General features: G+C 44.7%; 1 protein-coding gene across 1 annotated transcript; it reads right to left on the reverse strand.

Annotated features, from left to right (window-relative positions):
• Positions 1-770: 770 nt before the first annotated feature.
• st6galnac1 (ST6 (alpha-N-acetyl-neuraminyl-2,3-beta-galactosyl-1,3)-N-acetylgalactosaminide alpha-2,6-sialyltransferase 1) lies at positions 771-20,146 on the reverse strand. Its single transcript, XM_004918441.4, has 9 exons — positions 19,823-20,146; positions 11,780-12,050; positions 10,194-10,362; positions 9,798-9,969; positions 7,986-8,130; positions 5,955-6,058; positions 5,489-5,578; positions 4,643-4,742; positions 771-2,680 (listed from the first exon to the last, which is right to left on the reverse strand). Exons 1-9 carry the CDS (start codon positions 19,936-19,938, stop codon positions 2,510-2,512), a joined length of 1,338 nt encoding a protein of 445 aa, XP_004918498.1. The 5' UTR covers positions 19,939-20,146; the 3' UTR covers positions 771-2,509.
• Between the last annotated feature and the right edge of the window lie 281 nt (positions 20,147-20,427).

A 20,427-nucleotide genomic window follows, 5' to 3' on the forward strand; every position in this document is an offset into this window, starting at 1 on the left:
GTCGGGATCATTGGGCCGCCATCCACGTACCAGTAATTGTTTTGTGCAATTTTATTGCTACATGTATGGCCATCTTAAGAAAATGAATGCAGATATCTGATTGGTTGGTATGGGTAACTGCGCTGGTGTTGCTTTTGCACCTATGTTTGTAATGGGCAAATAGGTGTATTCTTTGTATAGTCTACTTGCCATCATCCTAAAGGTCCCCATACACGGGCCGATTGTAGCTGCCGATATGGGTCCCTTGGACAGATTCGGCAGCTTATCGGCCCGTGTAGGGGCAGAAACAAGGGGCCTGCCCGACTGATATCTGGCCTGAAATTGGCCAGATATCGATTGGCCAGGTTAGAAAATTCAGTCGGATCGGGGACCGCATCAGCTCCTTGATGTGGTCCCCGGACCGACTGCCCCATTGCCGCCAATATAATTTGAGAGAAGGAGCCTACACGCTCCATGATATCGCCCACCCGTAGGTGGGGATATCGGGTGAAGATCCGCTTGCTTGGCGATCTCGCCAAGCGAGTGAATCTTAACGTGTATGGGGACCTTAAGACCACTGGCACAAAGGTTGTGTTTTTTAGTAACACAATGGGTGGAAGTTTGGATCACATACTAACAGTATCTAACAAGCCTTAAGGTGGCCATACACAGGCTGATTCTAGCCGCCGATATCGTCCCTTTAGACTGAATCGGCAGCTTATCTGCCAGTGTATGGACCTGCCCAACCAACATCTGGCCTGAACAACCAACATCTGGCCTGAAATCGGACAGATCTCGATCGGGCAGGTTTGATATTCCGTCAGATCGGGGACCGCATTGGCTCATTGAAGCGTAACTACGGCCACTGTAACCATTGTTCTAATTATGATTGTTTGGCCCCAGGGCTAAATGACCGAATTACCCCAATATCACCCACCCGTAGGTGGGGGATATTGGGAGAAGATCCACTTACTTGGCGACCTCCCCAAGCGAGCAGATCTTACCGTGCCCACCATGCCCACTTTTTACTGCCTGGGTGATAAGGGGGCACGGACTGGGGGGTTTCTATGTCGTTGTTCCCTCTCCCAACCCTACTCCTACCTTTACCAAAAACTAGAGCAGCCTAAGCAGATAGTGAGTGGCCCAGGGAGTGTTCCTCCATTTTTTTTGCTGAAGGGTACATATAGACTAATTGACTAACCCAACTGCAGTGTGCAAAGTGACATAATTGGCCATGTTTTACCCACAATGCAGAGGTTTTTTTCCCCCAATAATTACATCCAGCACAACTGCCTGCAGTGTGGTAGGATGCCATTGAGCTGACAGTCATCAGAGTGAGCATAGCATAATATCTGTCATTGACTTTTGCACGATTCATTGGGTGCGAGAGTGCTGCACATACTGATGCAGCCTGCAGTGGAAACGTGGCTGGAATGACCGCCATGCTCAGGGCCCCTTGTTTGTGATTCATCGGAAAGCCATTTGGGTGCCAAATTACACTTGGTACAAAATAGTTCAAGGAATGTTTGGACTTTTGGATTTTCATCAATTCACAATACAATTAAGGGTGAGCCACTTGCAGCTGTATTAGCCAATGAGCCCTATAATGTCCTTAGTAATTTCATCTACATTTCCCCCCCTCACTTGGCCCCTGTCTGATGTTGAGGCCCGTGGCAATTGCCTATCGTGGCCTTTCCTTAACTTTATATCTACACTCTCATAGGCAACAAAACTAAATTGGCTTTAGAATCATCTGCAACTCTTGTCATGGAAAGGAAAAGTAAAATAGAAAATAAAGTAGAAAATGAAAGTTGATGAAGAATACTGAAAGCAGGAGGAGAGAGGGAAGGAGTGAATAAGGGGAGCGGAGGGGGGAGAATAAATTATAAAGCGGGTGAAAGAGATTTTTCCATTAACCCTCTGCCCCAGCAGGGCTAAGGGAATGGGACATTCCTTTCCAACTACACTGAATGCCGTTCTTTAGAAGATCACTTAGCAACTTCTCAACTAGATTGTCCCACGGGGAGGATGGGATATGGGGGGGGTGGAACGGAGGCAATGAAGCTTTACATGATTAAAACTATATATATAAAGGGGTAGTGTGCACCTAAATACACCTGTACAAATAATCTAATAAATTGGTTGAAAATGTATTCTGTCTATTCATTTCATTAAAAAAATAATACCCCGTTGATAGGTGTGGGGGTGTGGGGATTGAATTCAATAAAAAAAAAACATTTTCCATAAGTGCAGAACAATTGGGAAAATAAGGATTTGTGCCAAGGGAGCTGATGAGCTCTGTATAAACAAACCTCTGCACTAAAAAAAGTCATAAATTACAGAATAAAATAAATCTTCCTTCACCTCTGAAAAGTCTCTCTAGTTCCTTCTTTCTTCTCAAGTTCTTATAGCTACTGGAAATGTTTTTATCTCCATTTTCTGTCAGCTCCTAAATGAACAGGTCCCACCCCCGAGGAACAACGGCACGCCCTGCCCCCGAGGAGCCGGTAAACATATGAACATTTCTTTTCTATCTCCGCTGGTAGAGTTTTATAATGTTCTCCCTGTGCAGGTGTTTCCACAAGTGTTTCTCTAGCCTGAAGTCGTGGTTAGCGTAAAACTTGATAGGTGAACTTTTCACATCATAATAGTGATCAGAATACTTGTAGAAATCGTCCGTCATAAATCCATAGGCGCTGACCTGTAAGAGAGACCAGTCAAAAGCATTATATAGGGCTCACAAATGGAGAAGGGACAGTTTTACTGCAGGCCCAGACTGGCAATCTGTGGGTTCAGGCAAATGCCAGAGGGGCTGCTGTAAGGTGCCATAGTCAGTCACTATTTATTGGGCTGGGGGGGGCTGTTTGGGCCTCTGGGTACTTGGAATGCCAGGACCCAGGCCCAGACTGGCAATCTGTGGGTTCAGGCAAATGCCAGAGGGGCTGCTGTAAGGTGCCATAGTCAGTCACTATTTATTGGGCTGGGGGGGTGTTTGTGCCTCTGGGTACTGTGAATGCCAGGGGGGCTGTAAGGTGCCATAGACAGTCACTATTTATTGGGCTGGGGGGGGGGCTGTTTGTGCCTCTGGGTACTGTGAATGCCAGGGGGGCTGTAAGGTGCCATAGACAGTCACTATTTATTGGGCTGGGGGGGGCTGTTTGGGCCTCTGGGTACTGGGAATGCCAGGACCCAGGCCCAGACTGGCAATCTGTGGGTTCAGGCAAATGCCAGAGGGGCTGCTGTAAGGTGCCATAGACAGTCACTATTTATTGGGCTGGGGGGTCTGTTTGGGCCTCTGGGTACTTGGAATGCCAGGACCCAGGCCCAGACTGGCAATCTGTGGGTTCAGGCAAATGCCAGAGGGGCTGCTGTAAGGTGCCATAGACAGTCACTATTTATTGGGCTGGGGGGGCTGTTTGGGCCTCTGTGTACTTGGAATGCCAGAACCCAGGCCCAGACTGGCAATCTGTGGGTTCAGGCAAATGCCAGAGGGGCTGCTGTAAGGTGCCATAGACAGTCACTATTTATTGGGCTGGGGGCGCTGTTTGGGCCTCTGTGTACTGGGAATGCCAGGACCCAGGCCCAGACTGGCAATCTGTGGGTTCAGGCAAATGCCAGAGGGGCTGCTGTAAGGTGCCATAGACAGTCACTATTTATTGGGCTGGGGGGGCTGTTTGGGCCTCTGTGTACTGGGAATGCCAGGACCCAGGCCCAGACTGGCAATCTGTGGGTTCAGGCAAATGCCAGAGGGGCTGCTGTAAGGTGCCACAGACAGTCACTATTTATTGGGCTGGGGGGGCTGTTTGGGCCTCTGTGTACTGGGAATGCCAGGACCCAGGCCCAGACTGGCAATCTGTGGGTTCAGGCTAATGCCAGAGGGGCTGCTGTAAGATGCCATAGTCACTATTTATTGGGCTGGGGGGGCTGTTTGGGCCTCTGGGTACTGGGAATGCAGGACCCAGGCCCAGACTGGCAATCTGTGGGTTCAGGCAAATGCCAGAGGGGCTGCTGTAAGGTGCCATAGACAGTCACTATTTATTGGGCTGGGGGGGCTGTTTGGGCCTCTGGGTACTGGGAATGCCAGGGCCCAGGCCCAGACTGGCAATCTGTGGGTTCAGGCAAATGCCAGAGGGGCTGCTGTAAGGTGCCAGTCACTTTTTCATTTATTGGGCTGGGGGGGACAGATGTTTGTTGTTCCATCCATGCTCCAATACATTTATTTTGACCTGAGTGGCAACAAAGTCTTACATTTTATAACCTACAGTGTTAAGGTCCCCATACACGTGAAGATCCGCTTACTTGGTGAGGTCGCCAAGCAAGCAAATCTTCTCCCGATATCCCCACCTACAGATGGGCGATATCGGGAAAATGTAGGCTAATTTGATCGTTTGGCCCTGGGGCCAAACGATCGAATTATAATGGGAGCAATGGGTGCAGTCGGTTCGGGGACCGCCCCCATCCGACTAAACCTTTTAACCTGCCCAATCAATATCTGGGCAATTTCAGGCCAGATATTGGTCGGCCCCTCGTTCCTGCCCATACACAGGCCGATAAGCTGCCGAATCAGTCCAAGGGACCAATATCAGCAGCTACAATCGGCCCGTGTATGGGGACCGTTAGCCAATAAAAGGTATATTCTGAATAAAATACATTGAAGCGGTACCTTGTCACACAGATGGAGAGCGGTTAGCAGTAGTAGTGCGCCCGTACTGGGCCTATAGGCCATCCAACGGTGCGTTTTCAGGATGTCTCCGTGTGCAAACCTGTGAGACATAAAGCACATATTTGTATCCGGGGCAGGAACCGACTGGGCCGCTGGGATACTGGGGAAAAACCCGGTGGGACCCCATCCCTCTCACCGCTCCCCCGGCCACTGGTGTCCTCCCCTGACGGGTTTCACTTAAGTGCGTTCAGGGGAGGATGTCGGGTGGGTGGCGGGGGTTCTGCAGGGGGGTTAGGGGGTGCGGCGGGGGGTGCAGCAGATGCAGTTGATGGGGGCATCTTATGGGTGGTGCGGGGCTCCTGGGGTGGCAGCCCCGGTGGGGCCTGCACCCCCCAGTCCAACCCTGTCTGGAGTTACTTATCCTCTTAGTTATTCAAATTTATCAAAGATCTCAAATAGGAACAGGGGTCCCCAGTAGTGATGTGAGGGCGAGATTTTCTCAACTCACACCCGGCCCTAACCTGCCCACTCCCAACTCGAACCCTACCCTACACGGCTTCCTTCCTCTATTTAGAGACCCGCCCCCGACCCGCAATGATGTCACAAAGGGGACGGGGCTTCTGGGCACGCACCTATAAATTGAGAAGCCGGAAGAGAGCTGTAAGGTTGTGGGTGGGGAGGGCGAGCGGAAGAGTTCAGCCCCAACCTGCCTGCAACCCACAGGTGATATGCCCAGGTCGGCCCTAACCCGCCCAACCCGTGGGTTATGTGGTTGCTTCAGATTCCTGGACCTGCCCTCAGACATAGCTACTAATTACTTGGCCTAATCAGGGAAATGCCTCTGACCTGTTTTTCAGATATCTCATAAAGTCCGGATGAGAAACGAATAGCTTCTTTGGGTCAAAGGAATCTCCAAAATCATCACGGGGGTGTTTCCTGAAAGCACAAACAGGGGGTGAATAAAGAAACTGGAAGGATAGAAATGTTTTCCCCCAACTGTATGATATAAGGATATTAGAAGTCACCAAGGAGTTCTGGGTCTGTATCAAAGCACAAAGCTGTCGGCCAAACGTACAAGTCATGGAATTCTAAGCTGGCTTCTAACATCCCCATATTTTACAACAGGGGGTTATTGTTATAATACATGTTTCAGTGAGTCATGTGACATAAATGACATCACTATTGAATTACATCACTTAGCACCACAGGATCACCATGGCTCTTGAGCAGTATATATATTCTCTGCTTTCAAAGCAACTTGTTTGGGCGGAGGGTTCCAGAGGGACCAATTTGCAGTTTATAAGATCTTTACCTGTAATTCTCCAGGGTTCCCTTGATGATATCTTTATTCTTCTGCAGAGCATCTAACCATGCATAGTCTCTTGGTGCCTCAGCGAATAGGATGTACCTTGTCTCCTGGAAACCATATAGGCATTTATTAGCATTACAGGGGCATCTATAAGCATCATACAGATACCTGACCAATTAGGTGAGGCTAATACAGAAAAAAGGCAAATAATTCTAAATTGATCAAAAATAAATAACTGAGACTAATTGAAAAGTTGCTGCTCAGAATTGGTTACTTTATAACATACTAAAAGTTAACCTAAAGGTGAACCACCCCTTTAAGAGTAATGGACCAATCACAAGTCATCTGTTTGTGGGAGCTGACCAATAACATAGACAAATCCCCCAGGCACCTGAAGCTGCTCAGTCACATAGGTGGGGTAGGATAGAAAGGGTATTTGACCTGAGACCCCAGAGTATCCCTGGGGGGACAAAATACAAATAAAGGTAAAAAGGGGCTATTATATTGCCAAACAATGGTCAGATATTGTCATTAGGGATGTCCAGCCTGACAATTGCTGGGAGGATGCCAGGACTTATAGTATAACAACTGGAAATCCCAAATGTATGTAATTCTCCCCAAACTCCACCTCTTTCATACCTGTGACCCTGAGAAGGTCGTTAGGCACAATTAGCTACTGTTAAACCCTATGAAATTCCCTGGGAAATTCCACATAATTACACTTTCTTATCTATGAAAAGTGAAAATCCCTACAACAATCAATGGTTCCAATTTGGGAGGAACAGTCGGGGATTACGGGCCAAAAAAAGGACATAACTGGGAATGACTGGGCAGGTCATTGGGCACAGCCTGCTCTCACTTTTTAATAGTCAAATGTTGGATGTTATCTAGAAGCAAACTACATTGGATAGAAGTTTAATAAAGGTCTTCAGATGATACTTACTGATAGAAAGCCCAGGAACTCACCATCCCTTACCATTTATTCTCTGAGTGAACCTGAATTGGCCCAAAGAGTGATTTTATTGGCCCAAAGATTGACTTTATTGGCCCAAATATTGACTTTATTGGCCCAAAGATTGACTTTATTGGCCCAAAGAATGACTTTATTGGCCCAAAGAGGGACTTTATTGGCCCACAGAGTGACTTTATTGGCCCAAAGAGTGACTTTATTGGCCCACAGAATGACTTTATTGGCCCAAAGAGTGACTTTATTGGCCCACAGAATGACTTTATTGGCCCAAAGAGTGACTTTATTGGCCCACAGAATGACTTTATTGGCCCAAAGAGGGACTTTATTGGCCCAAAGAGTGACTTTATTGGCCCAAAGAGTGACATTATTGGCCCAAGTATATCCCATTGAGATTGGGCTGGAGTGATTCCCTTTTGTTACAGGTAGATTACAGAAAGCTGAAAGTAGTATTATTTCGATTTTTATGACACTGTGGGGGCCATTTATAAAGTTCTTGCAGTGCATATTTTTTAGCAAATGGTTGTTTTGTGCAGTTTACCCCTAAACGCTTACATTTTACGCTGCTGTGCCTGTCTTTCTTTTTTTTGCGAATCACAGCAAAATGCGAATAGCGCCAATTTTCACTTTGCCAATATAAATGCGCAATTTGTGCGATCCTCGCTGTCTCGCAACTGCCCCGGGCCGGTGCAGTTTTCTCCTAACTGGAGCACCAACCCGGGGTATAAGGTAAGTGATTACAATCACTGGGGGGTGTCTAACATTTAGGTACCCCCCAGTGATTATACCTTTCCTTCTTTTTAATTGAGTGCCACAACCAAGATGGTGCTGCTGTCAGTGTGTCCTGTGTCCGCCATATTGGCCTTACAGCTACTAGACTTACAAGACTATGAAATATAATTTTTTATTTTATCATTGTGTAATTGCCCAATACTGATTAATGCTGATCTCTGGGTGGTGACTATAGCTTGCTGTGTTGGTGCCATCCAGCCCCCATGTTAGTAACCCCCCCCCCATAGAATACATAGCAAAAAGTAAAAGTGCCCAACTGAGTTTCACCCACTCACATTGTCCTTGGGAATTTTGGAGAATCCTCTTTTCTTTAGCTGAGTATCACTCAGAGAGGCAAGCATGGTGTAGGCAGTGAATCCATAAAATGAAGTGCGGGAGCCAACGTCATCCTCAAATCCCTTGATTACTGCCCCATTCACTCTGAGGGGGAATAAGTAATAAAAACATTGAACACTGGGGTGGGGAATAGAAAGGTCCAAAATCTGATAATGTAAATGGGCGCACTTGTGACTCGGATAGATACAGCAATGACACAGGGGCAGATTCTGGGCCATCCTGACGGAAAAGAGGCAAGAGGGAACTACATTGGAGTGGTCCATGGCTCATTGGGCAAGAGGATATTACAAATTTATCAGCAGTTACATTGCCAGCTTTGGCTGGTGTTTAGAGGATGGGTGGCAACCCTACATAGGAGCAAGGGAGCTGTGCATGCCTCCCCACTGCTTTAAGCTGTATCCCCTGGTGTGCTGAATAATGTGCTAGCTAGGGGTGTTCCAGAGACAGTAATATGTGGGCCAGCCCAAAACATGTGGGACCTGCTGCTTGTGGGGAGGTTTGGCCCGACCTTCATACCGTGCATCTGGGTCGTGGGGGAAGATCAGGTTGAGCATTCACTTCTGCCCTCCCCATCTGCCACCTTCCTCTGGCCAGCTTCTGCCTCTGACAGGCTATATTTATAGGCACACACCTCCCACCCCCTTTGTGACATCAGTTATGGGGCGCATCAGCAGGGGTCTATAAACAGGGTTGTACTGGATGGTGGAGGGCTCACCGGGGTTGCCAACGCAGGCTCCCCCCCTGTGGCCCCCCATCCCCAGGGGCCACACGCCTAACCCCCTCCCCCCGGGGGGGAAATCGAAGATGTGGTCGGGGCCGGCCAACCCTGGGACAAAATGTCTACCTTCGCCCAACTAAGGTTGCCACCTATTTTGGTTTGTTTCCTATATTTTTGCCTTTTTTACCTATCAATAAAATTGCCATTAAGCCAGGTGGCACCCATACGCCCAACCCGACCTGGCAAAGGCAGCTGTATTTATAGTCCCAGTCCGACCCTGTCTAGTCCCAGTGCGACCCTGTCTATAAATACAGTGGCCTTGCCAGGGTGGGTTGGTAAAGGGTGTACCCGCGCAGCCACTCACAGTCTGTCCCTGTCTATAAATACAGCTGCCTTGCCAGGGTGGGTTGGTAAAGGGTGTACCCGCGCAGCCACTCACAGTCTGTCCCTGTCTATAAATACAGCTGCCTTGCCAGGGTGGGTTGGTAAAGGGTGTACCCGCGCAGCCACTCACAGTCTGTCCCTGTCTATAAATACAGCTGCCTTGCCAGGGTGGGTTGGTAAAGGGTGTACCCGCGCAGCCACTCACAGTCTGTCCCTGTCTATAAATACAGCTGCCTTGCCAGGGTGGGTTGGTAAAGGGTGTACCCGCACAGCCACTCACAGTCTGTCCCTGTCTATAAATACAGCTGCCTTGCCAGGGTGGGTTGGTAAAGGGTGTACCCGCACAGCCACTCACAGTCTGTCCCTGTCTATAAATACAGCTGCCTTGCCAGGGTGGGTTGGTAAAGGGTGTACCCGCACAGCCACTCACAGTCTGTCCCTGTCTATAAATACAGCTGCCTTGCCAGGGTGGGTTGGTAAAGGGTGTACCCGCGCAGCCACTCACAGTCTGTCTCTGGAGAATGTGGGCAGCACTGGATACAGATGCACAAATTTTTGCGGTTATGCTTTGTACCTTTGCCTTTCCTTTTTGGCAAATCAGGGCCATAGTTTTAAAAAACATGCACACAGATAATATTTTTGGACATACCGAAACACATACGCATGAGAGTCAATCTCTCTGCCAACACCGGATCCATTCAGGATTCCTCCATTCCCCACTACGGCACAGCTGAAACATTGGGGGTCTTGTGGCTTCTGGGCAGCCTGAAGGATTTGCTGGTCAGGCAAAGGAGGGAGAGCCGAGACCACGTCCTTAACCACTAAAAAGATGAGGGGTTTTGTTATTAGAATTTTTTTTTTTTCACAGAACCACAAATTTATGACAAAATCAGTTCTGTGAATACAAGAAAATGTATTTTGACATGACAGCATTCATTTTGTGACTAAGGCAGAAAACTTCTTCTTGACTTGTCTCCTCTTGAATTCCCTCCATTTCTCTTCTTTCTTATTATACAGAAAATGGGAATGGCTAAGTGGAACCTACCTGTATAATTTAATTCCATCCAACCAAATGGAGGTATGAAGTGCTGAAGTCTATCCCATATCTCGTTGCTGAAATCACTATTGTCCATAAAAATTTTGATTTTCGGAAGGAAAATGGGCGATAGCCAATCTGAATGTCGAGCATTTGACGTCACTGAGCTGGGACAACTCTATGTAAGAGAATAAAGGAAATATATTAGGAGCCTGTGGGTTAGAGATATGCATTTGGCATATATACGGGTTTGAGCGAGTGGCATAAGACTCATGGTATGAGATACATCCTTCGCTGGCATTCCCGGGGGATCTTTCTTCCCTTTTAATGACACTTGGGTATAATTTTTACTGGGCAGGCAGATAAACACTGGCCAAGTGGCAACCCTACCATTGACCCACGTCAAGGCAAGCATCTCATGTTTGTTTTATTTCTTCCCTATTTATACCATTGGTACTGGTCTGGCTGGTCTGAGCAACCCTACTCATGGTGGGATCAGTTACCCTTATCTTAAATGGGTGGTTCACCTTTACGTTAACTTCTAGTAAGAAATATAATGGGCAATTCTAAACAACTTTTCAATTGGTCTTCATTTTTTTTTTTTATATAGTTTTTTTATTTATTTGCCTTCTTTTGCCTACAATAAGGATTCATTATATCTTAGTTGGGATCAAGTACAGGTACTGTTTTATTATTACAGAGAAAAGGGAATCATTTAACCATGAAATAAACCCAATAGGGCTGTTCTGCCCCCAATAAGGGGTAATTATATCTTAGTTGGGATCAAGTACAGGTATTGTTTTATTATTACAGAGAAAAGGGATTCATTTAACCATTAAATAAACCCAATAGGGCTGTTCTGCCCCAATAAGGGGTAATTATATCTTAGTTGGGATCAAGTACAGGTACTGTTTTATTATTACAGAGAAAAGGGAATCATTTAACCATGAAATAAACCCAATAGGGCTGTTCTGCCCCCAATAAGGGGTAATTATATCTTAGTTGGGATCAAGTACAGGTACTGTTTTATTATTACAGAGAAAAGGGAATCATTTAACCATTAAATAAACCCAATAGGGCTGTTCTGCCCCCAATAAGGGGTAATTATATCTTAGTTGGGATCAAGTACAGGTACTGTTTTATTATTACAGAGAAAAGGGAATCATTTAACCATTAAATAAACCCAATAGGGCTGTTCTGCCCCCAATAAGGGGTAATTATATCTTAGTTGGGATCAAGTACAGGTACTGTTTTATTATTACAGAGAAAAGGGAATTATTTAACCATTAAATAAACCCAATAGGGCTGTTCTGCCCCAATAAGGGGTAATTATATCTTAGTTGGGATCAGGTACAGGTACTGTTTTATTATTACAGAGAAAAAGGAAATCATTTTTAAAAATTACAATTATTTTCTTATAATGGAGTCTATAGGAAATGGCCTTTCCGTAATTCAGAACTTTCTGGATAATAGGTTTCCGGATCCCTTACTTGTATATGGTATAAGCCGGATATAAGTGGAAGTATATATGGTATAAGTGGAATAACAGGATTTATAGAATCGTGCATGCCAAGATCCCTGGCTGATTTACTCACAGTGTTTGAAGAAAAGGGATCCATTTTATAGTCGTCATCAAAACTCCACTTCGGCTCGGCTTCAAAGTCGTCTGCCCTTAAGGGCCTTTTGCTGGGGCTACTGAAGGGCTTGCTGGGGTGAATAAATGGCTTGCTTGGTGCCTTAGTTCTGTTTGTATGAGATGGAACGGGTGCTCTTGTTTCAGATTCCCCGTCGACATCTTTTGTTGTATGGGATTCGGTAACGTTAAGTTGGTCTGAATTAGTATCTACTCTTCTGCATCCTTCTTTGCTGTTTGGGGGTAAGAATCAACAGCTCATAAATCAATGTATGCTTTGTCTGGAAAATAAAGTCAGTGAGCAGAGAAGAGTCACCTTCTGTTTCCCTGGTCAGTTCTAAGCAGAGCAACATTTCATGACCAGCAGGTGGCGCTGGTGTATACATTTGTATGAAGGAATCATTTGTATGAGGGCTTGTGACAATAGTTCTCATTGGGTAAATATTTTGGAAGGTGTTTAAGGTACTGAAATCAGTGCAACAATGTTCCTAGTGTTGCCAAAATGGAAACTGCACCCTCAAATCAATGTAACAGCTCTGTGACTGGTGGAAACAAAAGTAACAGCCAGGGTTCTACTGGGCCAGTGGGACACAGGAAGCACAAGGAAATATTCTGGTGGGCCCGGCCCTTGTGGGAACCAGAACCAATCCGCACCTATCTATCTATCTATCTATCTATCATCTATCTCTCTATCTATCTTTCTATCTATCTATCTATCATCTATCTCTCTATCTATCTTTCTATCTATCTATCTATCTATCTATCTATCTATCTATCTATCCATATCTCTGCCTGTCTGTCTGTATGTCTGTCTATCTATCTGTCTTTATCTGTCCATATCTCAGCCTGCCTGCCTGTCTGTCTGTCTATCTATCTTTATCTATCCATATCTCTAACTGTCTGTTTGTCTGTCTGTCTATCTATCTATCTATCTATCTATCTATCTATCTATCCATCTATCTTTATCTATCCATATCTCTGCCTGCCTGCCTGCCTGCCTGTCTGTCTGTCTGTCTGTCTGTCTGTCTGTCTGTCTATCTATCTATCTATCTATCTATCTATTCATCTATCTTTATCTATCCATATCTCTGCCTGTCTGTCTGTCTGTCTGTCTATCTATCATCTATCATCTATCTATCTATCTATCTATCTATCTATCTATCTATCTATCATCTATCTATCATCTATCTATCTATCTATCTATCTATCTATCTATCTATCTATCTACCTACAAACTGATAAAAGAGGAAAATGCCCAGTGTAAACATCAGGCTGCAATTTAATATGTAATGTTTGCATAGGATATTCTGTAAAAAATACTGCCATACTGTCAATCCTCAGATCTGTCAGATTTCATCCCTGTACCTCAACTAAAAATTGATCAAGGTGCTATGGATCATACTGTGGGCCTCTGGGGATATATATATATATAGATATCTGCCTGGTGATCTATCAGATATTGGTCAGCCCCCCTACAAAGGCCAATACGCCACTGATTTGAAGCGGCTGAGCCTGTGACTTTCTTGTATGATAAGATAATGTTCTATGGATGCGACAGCTCAGAGGCACGTGAGTTGTCCTGATCTACTCAGCAAGAAAACCATATGAAGTCTGTATAATATAAAAACATAAATATAATTACCAGTAATTGCCTTGTCTGACTTTACTTATAGTGGGGTTACCATTAGAACTAAATTCTACCAAACAGAACACTTAGGCAGGGTTCCTCGGTTCATTCGTTTCTGGATAAAGTAAATAATACTGGCACCTTGCTCCTGTTGGCCAATGAAATTGGATACGGGTGAGGTGTATGCCACGTGTGCCCCCTACTTGTAACTGCTATTCCCAAGACTTGGCTGCAGATGAAAGTAACTCCAAGGTGCCGGAATCTCTGCAATACATACACAGCATGGCAGATTCCAATGTGGGAGCCAGATTAGCAGGGGCCGTGCCAGAGCTGGGAGGAATTTTCTGATAGTGTATATGGAAAAGGTACAGCCACTTGCATAAATATATATAGATAGATAGATGCAGACCCTGCAGTCGCAGGGGGGTCCTGGGGGATTTTACCACACAATGAAAATGCAAAACAATGGTGTTAAACACTTATTTATAAAGGTGCATTGTGTGTAATTCCATATGTAAAAGTTCAACAAACCCTAATGGCAAAAAATGCTAACTGGCACAGTTACTAAAGCTTAATGACACACAGTGTGACTAACTACATCAATGCAGAAACCAATGCCAAATCAAAATAACAAATTCATCAAATTGCTCTGAAATGTACATTTATACAACTCACCCCAAATCTCCCCCTAACTGGCCTTCAGGCTGGGCCCCACCTTGTGCCCCCACACTAAGGCCCCAATACTGAATGTAACAAGCATGAATAAAATAAGCCTATTGATAAAAATAAACAAAAAAATTGATCTAAAAATTGTATAAATAGATCTAACTATTGAATTGGTTATAATAAATAATTTGCACAAAATCAGCACTTCCCTGCACAGAACAGCTACCAGGGCAGGTGTTAAGGTCCCCATACACGGGCCAATTCTAGCTGCCGATATCGATCCCTTAGACCAATTCAGCAGCTAATCGGCCCGTGTATGGGCACTACGGACGGGCCTGCCCGACCGATATCTGGCCTGAAATCGGCCAGATCTCGATCGGGCAGGTTAGAAAATCTAGTCGGATCAGGGACCGCATTGGCTCGTTGATGCTGTCCCCGGACCGACTTTCGCTATGCCCATCGTTATAATTCGATCATTCAGCCCCGTAGGTGGGGATATCGAGAGAAGATCCGCTTGCTTGGCGACAGATCTGCCCGTGTATGGGGAACAAACAAACCCTTGAACTTTAAACATAGATATATGAAATCTCCAGCTTCAATGTGGCAGAAGCTCAACCAGAAGGTCAACATCCCTCCAAGGAGGTGAATATAATTGTGTATATAGTTGGAAATAATAACTTTAATCAGTATGTGAGAGCAGCCCTGAAGGCTGAGCCTTGGGTAGGACGATAAAAGGTTTGGGAATAGTCTGAATTCCCAACTGTGGGACACTAGGAGTGAGTGGAGAAGTAGGTGTTCTTGGCTGGCAAATGCTTTTGAGTACCAGTGGAACAGCTAGATAGGTGGTAAGAGACAATTGTGCCAGCTGGCAAGGGCAACTTTGGCCCTGACCAGGAGGTTTGTTAGGCAGTGACTGCAGCAATTATTTTGTTCCAATGGATAGAGAAGTTCTGCATGTAGGTGTAGGACCTATAGGTGCTGCCAGAGCAGGCAGGCGGTTTTATGCCAGGCACAGGCAGTTTGTACATGGCAGAGGTTTATTGGGAGCCTATTGTAGGAAGCCAGAGGGCCCCCAATGTGTGCTATCTGGCTGCTCCCCCATGCATTTGCGCTATGCCAGTCGTGCTGGGCATGGGAAGAGCTGGTATCAGAAGGCCATGGACCTTTTATATGATGATTCCCGAACCAAGCGATCAGTGCAGAAATGCTGATTTTTATCTCTTAAACCAAGTTTTTATCTGCCAGGGCATTTATTTATTTGTTTTCAGGGCTGCTACGTTTCTCTGATATATCAGGGATTATTTGCAAAACTAAAAAGGTAAACTAAAAGGTTCTCTTTATCAGTCTTACTGGGATTCTGCAAATACAGGCTGGGATTCTGCTATTTGCTTGCCTGGTACCAACTGCCGACTTTTCATTTGGGCTCTGACAGAATCATCATCATCATCCGTACTGCTGTCATTCTAGCCGCGAGTCCATATGGGAACCTGATATCTAATGGTAGGAAAAAGGATGCCAAACCTCTTAAAGATGCCCCTATGGCTTTAGGAAGGACTCTCATTCATCGACCGTAGGAATAACATTCCCGCATAGGAAAAGGGCAGAATTCCTTCTTTGACACTATCTATCTCATTTCTATATTTCTAATATTTATATCTTATCTATCACTATCTTTATATATCTAATATTTATATCTTATTTCTATCTTATCTATCACTATCTTTATATATCTAATATTTATATCTTATTTCTATCTTATCTATCACTATCTTTCTATATATCTTTAATATTTCTATCTTATTTCTATATTTCTAATATTTCTATCTTATCTATCACTATCTTTCTATAGCTTTAATATTTTTATCTTATTTCTATATTTCTAATATTTCTATCTTATCTATTACTATCTTTCTATATCTTTAATATTTCTATCTTATTTCTAATATTTCTATATTATCTATCACTATCTTTCTATATATATTTAATATTTCTATCTTATTTTTATATTTCTAATATTTCTATCTTATCTATCACTATCTTTCTATAACTTTAATATTTTTATCTTATTTCTATATTTCTAATATTTCTATCTTATCTATCACTATCTTTCTATATCTTTAATATCTTTAATATTGTAAATCTGGATCAAGAAGAGGGTCCCTGTAGGAGAACTGCAGTAGAAATTGGGTATTACATGGAGGACTGGTTACAGGCGGCAGAATGTGAGTCGGCGGTTTCCCATTGTACTTTGCCTGTGATGTAAAGTTTGGGGTAGTTTTATTACTTTTTATTTCTAATAATAAATCAGTACCTTGTATTTGATCTGTGCTTAGATCTAATTAATTCTTGTTGGAAGCAAAACAATCCTACTGGGTTTAATTAATGTTGTATTGATTTTTTAAAATACAAATATACAGAGAAGGAATGTTCTGGGCACACAATAAGCTGTACCCCCATACTGTACTGTCTAAGGGAAATACTATGGCACCTCCTACCCATATGTATAAATACAAATATGCAGAGAAGGAATGTTCTGGGCACACAATAAGCTGTACCCCCATACTATACTGTCTAAGGGAAACACTATGGCACCTCCTACCCATATGTATAAATACAAATATACAGAGAAGGAATGTTCTGGGCACACAATAAGCTGTACCCCCATACTGTACTGTCTAAGGGAAACACTATGGCACCCCCTACCCATATGTATAAATACAAATATACAGAGAAGGAATGTTCTGGGCACACAATAAGCTGTACCCCCATACTGTACTGTCTAAGGGAAACACTATGGCACCCCCTACCCATATGTATAAATACAAATATACAGAGAAGGATTGTTCTGGACACACAATAAGCTGTACCCCCATACTGTACTGTCTAAGGGAAACACTATGGCACCTCCTACCCACATGTATAAATACAAATATACAGAGAAGGAATGTTCTGGGCACACAATAAGCTGCACCCCCATACTGTACTGTCTAAGGGAAACACTATGGCACCTCCTACCCATATGTATAAATACAAATATACAGAGAAGGAATGTTCTGGGCTCACAAAGCTATATCCGCATACTGTATTGTCTAAGGGAAACAATATGGCACCTCCCTCCCAACTGTATAAATACAAATATACAGAGAAGGAATGTTCTGGGCGCACAACAAGCTATACCCTAATAATGTACTAATGTTCTAATAATGTAAGGGAAAAAATATGGCACCCCCTACCTTTATCTCAAATGCATCAAGCACAACTGCCATGATTTTTCCCACAATGCCATGATTTTCACGTGCACCCTATTTTTTTTTTTTGCTAACATGTGCTCCAGTAGTTGATGCAGGGCGCTGAGCCAACCTTGAAGCTACCACTTGGTCCAGGGTCCCCTTGCATTAATAGCTACAACTTGATTCGGAACATGTGGCAGAATGGACTGAGCAGCTTCCAGCAAGGAATTCATTTTGATGCAAGTACTGCAGTAATGAACTGGATTTTTTTCCACGACTGACTGTGGGAAAATTAATATTACTCTAAAGGTTTTGAGCTGTATTAAATGGGGTATAGATTCACGGGAGGAGGGGGTTATTCTTCCCCTTTACAGAGCGCTGGTAAGGCCCCATCTAGAATATGCTGTTCAGTTTTGGTCTCCAGTGCTCAAACGGGACATTATTGAGTTAGAGAGGGTCCAGAGAAGGGCAACTAAGCTGGTAAAGGGTATGGGAAGTCTCAGTTATGGGGAAAGACTGGCCCAGTTGGGGCTGTTTACACTGGAGAAGAGGTGCTTAAGAGGTGACATGATAACTATGTATAAATATATAAGGGGATCATATAATAACCTCTCTAATGTTTTATTTACCAGTAGGTCCTTCCAACGGGCACGAGGGCCCCCACTCCGTTTAGAAGAAGGGAGGAAAGGATTTTTTACAGTGAGAGCTGTGAAGTTGTGGGATTCCCTCCCCGAATCAGTCGTGCTGGCTGATACATTATATAGCTTTAAGAAGGGGCTGGATGGATTCTTAGCAAGTGAGGGAATACAGGGTTATGGGAGATAGCTCTCAGTACAAGTGAGGGAATACAGGGGTAGGGGAGATAGCTCTCAGTACAAGTGAGGGAATACAGGGGTATGGGGGGATAGCTCTCAGTACAAGTGAGGGAATACAGGGGTATGGGGGATAGCTCTCAGTACAAGTGAGGGAATACAGGGGTATGGGGGATAGCTCTCAGTACAAGTGAGGGAATACAGGGGTAGGGGAGATAGCTCTCAGTACAAGTGAGGGGAATACAGGGGTATGGGGGATAGCTCTCAGTACAAGTGAGGGAATACAGGGGTATGGGGGATAGCTCTCAGTACAAGTGAGGGAATACAGGGGTAGGGGAGATAGCTCTCAGTACAAGTGAGGGAATACAGGGGTAGGGAGATAGCTCTCAGTACAGGGGATACAGGGGTAGGGAGATAGCTCTCAGTACAAGTGAGGGAATACAGGGGTAGGGGAGATAGCTCTCAGTACAAGTGAGGGAATACAGGGGTAGGGGGGATAGCTCTCAGTACAAGTGAGGGAATACAGGGGTAGGGAGATAGCTCTCAGTACAAGTGAGGGAATACAGGGGTAGGGGAGATAGCTCTCAGTACAAGTGAGGGAATACAGGGGTTAGGGGAGATAGCTCTCAGTACAAGTGAGGGAATACAGGGGTAGGGGAGATAGCTCTCAGTACAAGTGAGGGAATACAGGGGTAGGGGAGATAGCTCTCAGTACAAGTGAGGGAATACAGGGGTAGGGGAGATAGCTCTCAGTACAAGTGAGGGAATACAGGGGTATGGGAGATAGCTCTCAGTACAAGTGAGGGAATACAGGGGTAGGGGAGATAGCTCTCAGTACAAGTGAGGGAATACAGGGGTTATGGGAGATAGCTCTCAGTACAAGTGAGGGAATACAGGGGTAGGGGGGATAGCTCTCAGTACAAGTGAGGGAATACAGGGGTAGGGGAGATAGCTCTCAGTACAAGTGAGGGAATACAGGGTTATGGGAGATAGCTCTCAGTACAAGTGAGGGAATACAGGGTTATGGGGGATAGCTCTCAGTACAAGTGAGGGAATACAGGGGTAGGGGAGATAGCTCTCAGTACAAGTGAGGGAATACAGGGGTAGGGGAGATAGCTCTCAGTACAAGTGAGGGAATACAGGGTTATGGGAGATAGCTCTCAGTACAAGTGAGGGAATACAGGGTTATGGGAGATAGCTCTCAGTACAAGTGAGGGAATACAGGGTTATGGGGGATAGCTCTCAGTACAAGTGAGGGAATACAGGGGTAGGGGAGATAGCTCTCAGTACAGGTTGATCCAGGGACTGGTCCGATTGCCATCTTGGAGTCAGGAAGGAATTTTTTTTCCCTCTGGGGAAAATTAGAGAGGCTTCAGATGGGGTTTTTGCCTTCCTCTGGATCAACTAGCAGTTAGGCAGGTTATATATAGGCATTATGGTTGAACGTGATGGGCGTATGTCTTTTTTCAACCCAACTTACTATGCTACTATGTTACAACTATGCTCATAAATAAATAAATGAGCCCTAATATGGCAGCTCCAACAAAGAATCCCCTGGCTGAGAAATCATCCAGGCCCCTTGTGTGGCTAATCAGCACCAATGGCGGGTTCTATAAATACCTGTACATTGTGTAGGTAGCTAAAGCAATCAGTTCCCTAGGGGCACTTACCTTTTCTCAAACAGAGGCATCAGCTTGGGCCTCTGTACCAAAAGGAGGACCAAGGGCACGACCAACATCACCTGGCACCACAGGCAGATGCCTAATGAACGGCGAATGATTCTCATCTTATCAAGATTAAAGCTGATTGATCAAATGGTACAACAGAACACAGCGCTCCTCTTTATCCGGTCTGATCCCTGAGCGCTGCGCTGCGTCCTTTTAGCTATAGGTGTAGACTAAGCCCCAGCCTTTGTTTAAACTTCTTATGCACCTGCAAAAATAAACAAGTCTTTTTTGACGGTTTGTTTTCGGAAAGATGTAATCAGTCTCAGAGCCTTAGACCAGTAAGTGCAATGCCTTTTTCCCAAGAAATGAGCACTCTGCACTGTAACCCCTTACATACCCAGACGTGGCATTTTCATTTGTACTCTATTCTGTAAAATATTTCCTTATAATATACAAGAGCAATGAACATCTTGTACATTATATCATTCTAAACAGTGCCTAGAGATATAATCAATTAAAATCGGTGCTTAGTCATGTGACCATTATTCCCCCATTGGTTTCACATGACACCATTGTTCCACAAGCTAAAACATTTGCGTATATCAGAT

The sequence above is a fragment of the Xenopus tropicalis genome, chromosome 10, assembly GCF_000004195.4.
Source record: "Xenopus tropicalis strain Nigerian chromosome 10, UCB_Xtro_10.0, whole genome shotgun sequence".
Taxonomy (NCBI): Eukaryota; Metazoa; Chordata; class Amphibia; order Anura; family Pipidae; genus Xenopus; species Xenopus tropicalis.